Source organism: Sus scrofa, chromosome X (assembly GCF_054392235.1).
Source record: "Sus scrofa isolate SSC_HxYL_T2T_F1_AM1 chromosome X, Sscrofa_HxYL_maternal_Yorkshire_Landrace_v2.0, whole genome shotgun sequence".
NCBI classification, from domain to species: domain Eukaryota; kingdom Metazoa; phylum Chordata; class Mammalia; order Artiodactyla; family Suidae; genus Sus; species Sus scrofa.
In genome coordinates this window covers 78,106,149-78,119,385 of record NC_139401.1, presented here as the reverse complement: position 1 = coordinate 78,119,385, position 13,237 = coordinate 78,106,149, and the positions used below count along the sequence as shown (strand labels likewise).

At 35.8% G+C, this 13,237-nt stretch overlaps 1 protein-coding gene across 1 annotated transcript in view; it reads right to left on the bottom strand.

Annotated features, from left to right (window-relative positions):
• The window catches only part of LOC146394677 (uncharacterized), a 31,401-nt gene extending 26,399 nt beyond the window's left edge, over positions 1-5,002 (bottom strand). Inside the window, exon 1 of the mRNA XM_085008806.1 lies at positions 3,699-5,002. Coding sequence (XP_084864932.1) covers positions 3,699-4,917 — 1,219 coding nt within the window. The 5' untranslated portion in view covers positions 4,918-5,002. The remainder of the gene's footprint in view (positions 1-3,698) is intronic.
• Between the last annotated feature and the right edge of the window lie 8,235 nt (positions 5,003-13,237).

Here is a 13,237-nt window from a genome sequence, read left to right as displayed (position 1 = left end):
ATATGATCATCTCAATAGACACAGAAAAAGCATTTGACAAAGTCCAACATCCCTTCATGATCAAGACCCTCGCCAAAGTGGGTATAGAGGGAACATTCCTGAACATAATCAAAGCCATGGGTTTATGACAAACCCACAGCAAATGTAATCCTCAATGGGGAAAAACTGAAAGCCTTCTCACTCAAATCTGGAACAAGACAGGGATGCCCACTCTCACCTCTGCTCTTCAACATAGTTTTGGAAGTCCTAGCCACAGCAATTAGACAAACAAAAGAAATAAAAGGCATCCATATAGGAAGAGAAGAGATAAAACTGTCACTGTATGCAGATGACATGATACTATACCTAGAAAACCCTACGGACTCAACCCCAAGACGACTTGAACTGATTAATAAATTCAGCAAAGTAGCAGGATATAAGATTAACATTCAGAAGTCAGTCGCATTTCTGTATACCAGCAATGAAATATTAGAAAAGGAATACGAAAATACAATACCTTTTAAAATTGCACCTCACAAAATCAAATACCTGGGAATACACCTGACCAAGGAGGTAAAGGACTTATATGCTAAGAACTATAAAACGTTAATCAAAGAAATCAGAGAAGATGTAAAGAAATGGAAAGATATTCCATGTTCCTGGATTGGAAAAATCAACATTGTAAAAATGGCCATACTACCCAAAGCAATCTACAGATTCAATGCAATCCCTCTCAAATTACCCAGGACATTTTTCACAGAACTAGAACAAACAATCCAAACATTTATATGGAACAACAAAAGACCCAGAATCGCCAAAGCAATCCTGAGAAAAAAAAACCAAGCACAATTTTTAAAAAATGGCTAATAATAGGCTATGGTGGACTATGGAGGTGAGAGGATATGAATACATGTTCACGTCTGACATAATGGAGACTGCAGTTCAATGATCCCAAATGTTAGTACTCAGTGTAAAAATTTGAAGTGCAACATTAATTCTAAAAACATCATTATGACTAATAAGCATAGAAGTTGAGAAAGGGAGTTAATATTATCAATGAGTTCTGGACCATTCTCAGGAAAGGCATTTTGTAAAAAAAAAAACTAAAAAACTAAACTAAAAATAAGGTATTTTGCAAGCAACTACTCATTTATTTTTTTAAAAAAAACCTGTTATAATTTAGGATCAATAGCCACAAGAGCAGAGACTTAATTCTGGGCCTGGGAGATGCTGCAAAGCTGCTTGTATTTCTATGTCTTTACTATAGGATGCCATATGTAATCTGACCTTAAGAGGAATGTACTGTTCATTTGGGAGTGAATGTGAGATGAGTAGCACAAAAAGCACTTTTTCTATACATATGGCTTTCAATATTATTTTTTGGATTTTTTTCTCAATTTGTATTATAAATTTTATAAAGTCATAGATGTGGTCAAGATAACACCACACTAGGATTTTCTATGTTTTAGCTTAGCCACTAATTACCTATGTAACAGCCAGTGAAGTAGCCTGGTTGAACCTCAGTTTCCTCATTTTTGAAGCATGTATAATAATGTTATAGTGTATTAGCTCTTTCTAAATTAGAGAACATGGGGTAAAACCAGAGTTGAGATATAAATAACATAATTAAACTGACTAAGAACTCAGGCTTTGGAGTCAGATAAACGTTGGGTCAAAGTCTAGGACTAGTCACTTGAACATTTTAGCTTCATTGTCCTCATTGTAAGATTGGGAAAGTGCATACCTCTTAGAGCTGAAAGATAGTGTGTCATTATGTTTAACAGTGAAGGCTTTGGTGTATGGGTTCACAGCTCGACTCTCATTTACTGTGTTACCTTGGTTAATTACATAATTTTGTGGTCAGTTTCTTCATGGGTAAAATAGATATGATAATAGTGTCTACCTCCTAGGGTTGTTGTGAGGTTTTAATGAATTCCTACACATAAAACTAGTGAATTAATATTGATTGATTAGTACTAGTGAATTGGTAACAAATGAATATTTGTAAAATGTGTGGAATGATTCTTGGTTGTGCAATATAAAGTTTATTATCAGTAAAGGGGGATAACAATAGTGAATGGGATTAGATGTAATAATGCATGTGATTTGTGTAGCACAGTGCTTTACACTCAATATCAGATACTATTATTTTTACGTTAATGGACTTTGAAAGGTCAAAAGGTGCCATATAAATTTAAGGTATTATACTTTTATGTATTTATAATACATGTTGGACATATAGTAAGCATTTGATTGACCAAATTTTATAAAGTACTTCAATAACAAGGCAGCTAAGTCCCTGAAAAGTAGTTATGTTATTTCACTGGACTTTATCAGATGAAATTTGAAAATATTAAAAACTGGAGCTGGATGAGAAATGTGAATCTTTATATCCTCCATGCTGATTAATGCAACTCTTAGAGGATTGCTAATATTACTTCACTAGAACAGAATGATAATGGGTTAAGGGAGAATTAATTTTAGTGTTACAAAGTTCAAATTCAGTGAAAAAAATTGTTTTAAGGATTAAGCCTCTTTCTTCATAAAAGGTAAGGTAGCATACCTTTTTTATAACCCTACCAATACACTGCTTTATAAGAGAATCTCAGAAATTAATGTCTCACATTACTTATTTCCCTCCAATAGAATTGCTTTTCTAACCATAAATCAGAGAGTTTTTCTCAGGGATTATAACGAATCAAAGGAATATTTTCTTATTGTTCAAATAAAAATATCATACAGTTCTTCTAGCTGAATTAATGGCTTGAGGATAAATATACCTGTCTGACAACAAGTGCAACCTCTGGATAACACTTGGTGTTAGCAAATGTCCCAGAATATATACTATATTTTTATTGGATTCAATATCCCACTTAAAAACATATGGCATGGAAAAGCCAGTTTTATATAGTGCAAATTTTAAGATGTGTGGAAATAGCATATTAAAATATGAAATATCAATTATAAATCAGACATTAAATATATATTATTTCAAGTACTCTGTTTTTGAAGTCACTGAAGTTTATTGGCATAGAATTTCTTGCTATAATTTCAGAGGGAAACTTTCTTAAAAATATTTTGGGGAAAATTCTTAGTTTTTCTTTCATGCTTTGAGTTGTAGCTAAAAGACTCAGTTTAAAATGACTAATAATGAAGAAAAATATCCATGAGATATTTATCATAATAAGCAATACCTTAATATAATTGCTTAGGAAATGGAAAATAATAATGATTTGGTATGATAAAGGAAATGTGACTAACAAGGTAAGTGGCAACTTTTTATTGAAAACAACAGAACTTTTTAAAAAATAAATTTAAGAGAAGCAAGATAAGTTGAATGTTTATATAGTTAGGCTTGGATTCTTCTTTTCAGAGTAACTAATGGTAGGGTAAAGTTTATGAGCAACCTCTATTCACTCATTCCAGAATTATGGGAGCTAAATTCAATATTCTGTTTCCTAGGCCAAAATAACCATTTCTGCTAATAGTTATTTAATTTTCCTTCTTTTAAGATAAGATAAAATAGGTAACTAAAGAGAGATGATTTGCCTAATTTTCAAAAGTGAATTGAAAATCTGGAATTAAGCCGCCTTTCCTCTGAATTTCTGATGAGATGATCTCAGGTCCAAATCTGATCTGGCCATGTTGGAAGTGTCATCATGTTATTAATCAAACTTGAAAACAAGCTTGTTTCAAAAGCTACACATATTTAGGCTTACCCTGAGGACGATTATCCTTTCTGCGAGCACCAAGTCGTTGTGCTTCATTTTCTGAGTCAGGGTGATGTCTTTCTTTGTCAGATATAATCTTACGCTCTTTTTCACCATCAGAATTTATGAGGTATTTTCCTCTCTCGTCATCCATTTGAAGTCTCTCATTTTCAGATTGTATCAGACACTGTTTCCTCTCCATCTCCATGTGGTGTCTTTCACTTTCAAATTTATTTTGATATCTTTTATTTTCAGAAGTTACTCGATGTTTTTCAAAATCAGTGTCTATGTGATGTTCTTCAAACTTATCCCAATGTTTTTGAAGGTCATCATGACATCTTCTGGAGCTACCCTGAAATCTTGATCTGCATTGATATCTTCTAGAGTGGTCCCAGTATCTATAAAAGTCCAACTGTTGTATTTCAGAGTCAGTCCAGCATCTTTCGGATTCAGATCTCAGGCCCATCTGGAATCTTTCTAAGTCAGAGCCCCTTTGGCAATTTTCAGCCTTCATCATGTATTTCACAGAATTAGAGGCCATACACAGGCTTTCAGAATCCAAGTCCATTTTGCGTCTTTCAGACCAAGAATCCATCCAGTGCCTCTCAGTGTCAGTGCTCAACTGGAACGTTTTAGTGTCCACAAGACATTTCATCGAGGCAGAAACTAGCCCATATCTTTTTGAGTCTGAGTCCATCATACATGGTTCAGAGTCAGAGTCTGTCATATATGTTTCACATCTATTCTTCTCCTGGTGTTTTTCTTCCCCCATCAGATGCATCCCAGATGCAGCAGCTGAGTCCATTCCATCCCTTTCCATGTGTGAATCCATCACATACCTCTCAGAAGCAGAAAGTGTCCAATGTTGTTCTGTCTCCATTAGCCTTTTTTCAAATTCCATCAGGCATTTTATAGACTCCGAGGCCATTTGACATTTTTCTGCCTTCAGCAGGTATTTCACAGATGCAGACGCCACTGAGGATTTTTCTGAGTCTGAGTCTATCCCAGGTCTTTCATTGTCAGAGTCCATCACATAATTTTCAGAATCAGAGTCTGCCAAGCATTTTTCTGAATCTGAGTCCATCCAATGTTTCAGAGAGTCAAAGTCCAATTGGCATTGTTCAAGTCCAATTAGGTGTTCTTCTGACTCTATCAGGTCTTCCATAGAGCCTGAAGCCATCCAGTATTTTTCTGCTTCTAGCAGTTGTTTCACAGAGTCTGAGTCCATGGGACTTTTTTCTGAGTCTGAGTCTATATCCCATATTACTGAGTCAGATTCTTTTGAGTGTTTTTCTAAGTCAGAGTCCAAACCAATACCTCTGTCAGAGTCAGAATCAATCACACATCTTTCAGAGTCAGAACCCAGCAAGGGAGTATCACTTTCAATTATTGTTAGGTTTTGGAGACTTTTATTGTTAAAAAAACTTCCAGAATTATCAGAAATTTTTGTATCAGAAACTTCTGTTTCAGATTTGTTTTCTTTTTTTTTTTTTTTGTCTTTTGTCTTTTTGTTGTTGTTGTTGTTGTTGTTGTTATTGTTGCTATTTCTTGGGCTGCTCCCATGGCATATGGAGGTTCCCAGGCTAGGGGTTGAATCGGAGCTGTAGCCACCGGCCCACGCCAGAGCCACAGCAACGCGGGATCCGAGCCGCGTCTGCAACCTACACCACAGCTCACGGCAACGCCGGATCCTTAACCCACTGAGCAAGGGCAGGGACCGAACCCGCGACCTCATGGTTCCTAGTCGGATTCGTTAACCACTGCGCAACGACGGGAACTCCCAGATTTGTTTTCTTTATCACGTGGCATCATAACTGCCCTTTTATTACTTAAATAAAAGACAAACATGAATATTTAAAAAATAATTATCAAATACTAGCAAATATATGATTTTTTCTATTCAAAGCCCTCCATAAGAAAATATAATAAAGCATATATTTCTCTCTATCAGGCTTAGAAAGCATAATATATAATCATGCTTCTTGTGAACAAATTGGAAGACTATAAGTTTAGGCAGATTTTACTCTCACTTGCTTTTACCCTCAGATTAGATGTTTTCCAACCTCCTTAAAAATAATTGCCTGAGTTGAGTACTTCCTTGCAATGTACATTCTATTTCTTGTCCCTATCCAATCAAGGCATAATTATTTTGGAAATTGAATATTACATTAAAAATGTAGTTGAAAACAAAAATAAACTATTTGTATATTCTACTCCAAGTTAAGATTATATATGTGATTATGAGTGAGATTACCTTAGTGTGGTGAGCCTTTCTAGAGAAAAATATTCACATCTCTCAGGTACTATTTCATTTGGAAGGGACACATCTTGAAGTGGAAACATAGGTTCAATTTATGAACGAGTTGTAGTTACTGGCTACAAAGCAAAATAAATTATAAACAAAGTTATGATTTCTCAGTTGTATTTAACATGAAACGCAGGACACTTAGGCATTTTGATTGAGGGTAGAGTGTCATTTCATAATCTGTACCTGTGTTTAAGGGAAAGTCATAATGAGAAACTCTTTCAAAGTAATACTTCAGAATTAATATTTAAGTATAAAGGTAGACATGATAAATACTGTGAGATGTCTTCCTAGCCTCTACATTTCCATGAACTGATGGACATTTCCAAATGCTGCATTGGTGCTACCCAGTTACTTGGATGTAAGTAACTGGTATTTGATCCAAACTGGGAAAATCAGACTCTTTTTCCTGGGGATTTAGTTAGAATTCAGAATATTTTTTTCCTACTGGTTGTTTGAAATGAGGAAGACAACCACATGCACTATGAAAAAACTATGTCTGTCATATGCTACAGAAGTAGAAAAAGGCCAGTGTACAGAGAAAGTAAATAATAAAATATTCATATACAAAGTAAGTAGAAACAATGGTTCATATACCTTTAGAAAAACAAATGGACATATTTTCTACCTGGGTTCCTGATTCCAGTTCCTACTATTAACTCTACTTTCTGCATGTGAGTTGTCTTAGGTAATCATGATCATTGCATTAATGTTTTTACCAGGCCTCCCTTTTTTGAGCATGTCAGTATGCATGGGATTCTGTTTCCTTCAATCAAAAGGACTCCCACAAGACATAAAAATTGCTGTTAGTATTTTATTGTTAACCTCAAAGCGGAACATACATAACAAGTGAGTCTTTTAGGTGAAGGAGTCAAAGAATAGGTAAAGGGAAAGTGGAAGGATGATCAAAATGAGTTCTATCTATGTAAAAAGATTTATTCCATCTTCAATGAAACCTGAGCAAAAAATAATATACTGTAACATGTTATTTAGTTATTATATAAAGAAAAAATACTCCATGAGTTTTAAGATATTTTAGAATTATTATAAAAGTTTTGGAATCTCCTGTCTCAGCAAATAACTGTGACACACAAATAAGATAGTGTCTAAGAGAAAACATTCATCTTGGAAAATGGAAAAGACATATAATGTAAATTACGAGATCATGAAGAGATAGGTAATGTTTATTTATAAGGCAAATAAACATAAGAAATACTAAAACTTCCACACCCTAGGGGAGGTAGATAGTAAATAATTTTCATGTGCCTTTAAACATTGATCTAAAAGTAAAAATACTCAGAACTTCTTTAACTCCTATTCTCAAATCATAGTAATCTTTATTCTAATAGAACTGCTCTGTCACTAGTTTTCACTCTTTTGAAAGTCAAGACAAAAAGTAAATAGTAAAGAAAAGTGCAGTAAATTTTGTTCAACTAGATATTATCTAGATTTAACCAAATAATATCTGCCTTCATAAATTGGTAACTGAGGGAATCCCCATTGTGGCTTAGTGGTAATGAACCCTACTAGTTTCCATAAGGACGCAGGTTCAATCCCTGGCCTCGCTCAGTGGGTTAAGGATCCAGCATTGCTCTGAGCTGTGGTGTAGGTCACAGCTCAGATCCAGAGTGGCTGTGGCTGTGGCATAGGCTTGCAGCTACAGCTCCAATTTGACCCTTATCCTGGGAACTTCCATATGCCATGAGTGAAGCCCTAAAAAGACTAAATAAATAAATAAAGAGGTAACTGATATCCTTTCATGTATTTGATTTATCAGGATATTTGGCCTCTTGAGGAACTAAACACATAATGTTAACACTTTTCCTAAAAGAACCTAGGGATGCTACATATTAAGAAAAGACAATCTAACAGAAAATACAGTAAATGTGGAATTCACATTGGTTATTTAGGATTGGCATACTGCCTGATGCTTAGGGGACTTTGACTATATCAAAGCTTTATTTCTGTCTTTTGGAATGCTAAAGCAAATACCTTCATAAGCAGGAATATTTTCAAAGATGTTATGGAGTACCAGAAGTTTTAAGCATTCTTATTAGTAACATCACTTTCCAGAGGCAACAATTTTGAAATAAATACATTTTTGTTAGTTATTTTCAATTAACAGCAAAAGAGGGAAAATGATATTTATAAATCCATTCATTATAACTCTGTAAAAGCTAATTTATCTTAATTTCCAAGAGCATGCTTTCATGAGAACTGTAATTCTATACAGCACTGAGAATTTCTTACTTAGAGAAAGAATTGCTGTGAAAACCAAATTCAAATAGATTGTTAAATAAGTATTTCTCCAACTAAATAATCTGTAAAAAATCTCCCCTTTATAGATAGTTACTCCTTTCTTCTAAAGAATTAATTTACATTTTTATACTGTACAATAAACTGATTTGCAGTTAAGCCTGGAAAGGTCTGTCCAAAGGTCAATCCTCTCTCTCCTTTATATATTCTCACTGCAACTTATATAGAACAAAGTTGTCATTTAATTCCATAATCTTAACAGATTTTTTAAGCCATTTAGATGAAAAAATTCATTTAGATAGGTCATTTCCTGATCTGATGGCATCAGTGCCATGGTCACACAATTATAGTATACAATTGTATCCACTGTTCTAAAAGAAATAGAATCATGGGGTATCTAGACCACAGCTGTGGTAACACTGGCTCCTTAAGAGACTGTGCTGGGCTAGGGATTGAACTCATACCACTGCAGAAACAATGCTGACCCCTAACATGTTGCACCACAGTGGGAACTTTGCCAAGGACTTTTCCAACTCAGAGTCCATGAGCCTATATTTTTAAGCAAAATAAAAGCATTATCAATAAAAATGCTAAAAGAATCAGGGAAAAATTGATAGATACTGAATTTTAAAAAGGAATTATAAAATAAAAAAGAACCAGTTATAATTTAAAAATATAATAACTGAAATGAAAAACACACTAGAATGAATTAACAACAGACTAGGTGACATAGAAAACTGTCTAAGCAATCTGGAAGATAGAATAATGGAAATCACTCATTTAGAACAGCAAAAAGAAAAAATTTAAAAAATGAGAAAAATTCACGAGACCTTTGAAATAGCAGCAAGAGAAGGATCAAGATGGGAGAGGAGTAAGACAATGTCTCTCACAAACACATAAAAAAACCCATCTACATGTAGAACAGTTCTCACAGAATATCTACTGAATGCTGGCAGAAGACCTTAAACCTCCAAAAAGGGAAAGAAACCCTCCACATAACTGGGTAGAACAAAAGGGAAAAAAAAAAGAGAGAGAGAGAAGGGAATCAGGAGGGGACTAGCACACTTGAGAGGGAGCTGTTAAAGAGGAAAGGAACCCACACCCTGGGAAACCACCTAGCTGATGGGGAGATTAGCCAAGAGGGAGGGACCTCAAAGTTGCAGAGAAAAGCACAGCAGCTGGACTGAGGAGGGCAAAGCAGAGTGAGAACTGGAAAGATCCTCGGCACCACTGTCCCTGGACACCACAGTCTGAGGTGCTTGGGTGGGGGCTGGGCACTGAGACTCAGGCCGTGGAGGTCAGTTCCAGGGAGAGGACTAGTGTAGGCTGTGTGGAGGTAGCCTGAGGGGCTAGGGAGCAGCATGACACAGGCTAGGGAGATGAGCCCAATAGCCAAGGGAACATGGGAGGAGGTCTGGACCCACAGGAGAAGCAAGGTGCCATTGTTGGGGAGGACAAGAGGAGGAGGGGGATGCTGACATAAGAATATCTTTCCCTGCACATGCACGGAATCTCAGAGGCCTGGGTGCCTCTGGCGTAGGCTATGGGTGGTGAGGTGCCACTTGCACAAGGGCACTTCTTGTGTGGGCTAAGGGCAATGGCGGGTTAAGCGTGATGCAGAGACTCTTGTTTGACCTACAGTCAGTGGCTGCAAAACATAGCAGTCCATCTTAGACACCAGAAGTGGGCATGACCTGCCACAACTAGGGGTCTGTGATCAGGCACCACTTGCAGCCACAGGCACCTCAGAGGTCAGCAAAGAAGAGGTCACTGCAACCAAACACCACCTTCTGTAGCTTTCACTCCCCTGGAAATGCACCCACCCTACTGATACCACTGCCAAATGCTCTGGGAACCACCTGTACCTGCCTGATCACTGCAACTTCCCAGGGCCCTGCAACTAGGAGCAGCCTGTGCTACCTTCCCAAGAGTCCTTGCCACTATCAAGGGCCCAGCAACCAGGCACTAGCTAACAGACCTACCCATTGCCTCCATCTTCCTGGAAGCCTGAACAGCACCCTAGAAATAAAAAGTAAGCTCTCCACTATGAATAGCCCTCCAAGACTACAGTAGTATTTTTCCTTAAACGTACAGAATAAGAAAAATATAAGCAAAGTGAAGAAGCTCAGGAACCATTCATTCCCAGTTGAAAGAACAGGAAAATTCACCAGAAGGAACAAATAATGAAACAGACCTCTGCATTCTAAGAGATACTGAGTTCAAAAAGATAGTGAAAATAGTAAAGGAATTAAAAGTGAATATGAAGGAATTAAGAGTATATATGAACAATAATGCAGATTACTTTAGAAAGGAACTAGAAAATATAAGGAGTAGCCAAGAAAAATTAGAAAATTCATTTGTAGAGACACAATCTGAGTTAAAGGCACTGAAGAACATCATGAATAATTCAGAGAAACGAATTAGTGATTTGGAAGATAAAATAATGGAAATCACCCAATCAGGATAGCAGACAGAAAACCAAATTTAAAAAAACATGAAAGCAATAAACCAATCTATGGGATGGTATAAAGTGGGACAATCTACTCATAATAGGGATTCCTGAAGAAGAAAAAGAAATGGGGATTGAAAATATATTTGAAAAATTATGGCTAAAAACTTTCTAATTTTAAAGAAACCAGATATCAAAATACAGGAATCACACAGGGCCCCAAACACATTGAACTCAAACAGGCCAACACCAAGACATAATAAAAATGACAAATGTTAAATAGGTTCTAAAGGCAGCAAGATAAAGACAAAGCATTAATTATAAGGGAACCCCCATAAGGTTATCAGCTGATTTCTCTAGCAAACAACTACGCAACATAAGAGAGGCAATATAAATTCAAAGTTCTAGAAGGGAAAAATTGGCAGCCAAAAATCCTCTACCCAGCAAGAAAATCATTTAAAATAGAAGGAAAAATAAAGATTTTCTCCAACCTACAAAAACTAAAAGAGTACAGAAATACTAAACACATTTTAGAAGAAATGCTGAAAGGGCTCCTCTAAACAAACAAACAAATAAACAAGAAAAAGAAGAAATAGGATGGAGGATATCACAATTGGAAAGCAATGACTTAAATAAGCCAGTATACAGATCAAAAAGGGAAAAAAATATTGTAAAAGTGACGATAAACACAAGGAATGGCAAAAGGACAAACATGAAGATGCTAAAAAAGGACTTAGTCATAAAATGTGGGGAAGGAAATTAAGAAAATTTATACTCTTCTTTTTTTTAGAATATGTTTGAGGAGTTTCCATCCTGGCTCATCAGTTAATGAACCTGAACAGTATCCATGAGGACACAGGTTTGATTCCTGACCTTGCTCAGTAGGTTAAGGTTTTGGTGTTTCATATAAATTGAAAGTGAGGGGGTGGAAAAAGATATTTATTGAAAAAAGAAAAGCAGGAGTTGTAATACTCATATCAGACAAAATAGACTGTAAAACAAAGGCCATAAAGAAAGACAAAGAAGGACATGATTTAATGATAAAAGGATCCATTCAAGAATAGGATATTACACTCCTCAATATATATACCTCTAATATAGGAGCACCCAGATACATACAGCAAATACTAACAGACATAAAAGGATAAAAACTACTCAAACTGATCAATGGATTCAGCAACGTAGCAGGATACAAGTGTAACATTTAGACATCAGTTGCATTTCTGTATACTACCAATGAAATACTAGAAAAGGAACACAAAAAATAGAGTATCCTTTAAAATTGCACCCCCAAAAATTAAATACTTAGGAATAAACCTGATTAAGGAGGTGAAAGACATATGGTGAGAACTATAAAACATTAATCAAGGAAATTAAAGAGGATTCAAAGAAGTGGAAAGATACTCCATGCTTCTGGATTGGAAGAATTAATATTGTTAAAATGGCCATACTATCCCAAACAATCTACAGATTCAGTGTAATCCCAACCTGTGACATCTTTCACAGAACTAGAACAAATAATCAAAAATTTATATGGAACAACAAAAGACCCAGAATTGCCAAAGCAGTCCTGAAGAACAAAAATCAAGCAGGAGGCAAAATTCTCTCAGACTTCAGACAATGTTACAAAGCTACAATAATCAAGACAGTGTGGTACTGGTACAAAAAAGACATATACAACAATGGAACATAATAGAGAACCCAGAAATAAACCCAGACCTCTAATGGTCAATTAATCTTTAACACAGGAGGCAAGAATATAAAATAGGAAAAAGTCTTTTGAGCAAGCGGTGCTGGGAAAACTGGACAGCTGAATGCAAATCAATGAAACTAGAACACACCCTCACACTGTGCAAAAAAATAAACTCAAAATGGCTTAAAGATTTAAACGTAAGATAAGACACCGTCAAACTCCTCGAAGAGAACATAGGCAAAATATTTTCTGCATCAACGGTTTAAATGTTTTCTTAGGTCAGTCTCCCAAGGCAACAGAACTAAAAGCAAAAATAAACCTATTGGACCTAATCAAACTTACAAGCTTTTGCACAGCAAAATAAACCATAAAAAAACCCCAAAAATACAACCTATGGAATGGGAGAAATTAATTTTAAATGATGCAACTGACAAGAGCTTAATCTCTAAAATATACAAACAATTTATACAACTCAACAGCAATAAATCAAAAACCCAATTGAAAAATGGGCAAAAGATCTGAATAGACAGTTCTCCAAAGAAGATATACAGATGGTCAACAGGCACATGAAAAAATGCTCAACATCCCTAATTATCAGAGAAATGCAAATCAAAACTGCAATGAGGTACCATCTCATACCTGTCAGAATGTCTGTAATTAACAAGTCAATAAATAACAAATGCTGGAGAGGATGTGGAGAAAAGGGAACCCTCCTTCACTGTTAGTTGGAATGTAAATTGGTACAACCACTATGGGAAACTGTATGGAGGTACCTCAGAAAACTAAATATAGAACTACCATATGACCCAGAAATCCCACTCCTTGGCATCTGTACAGACAAACTT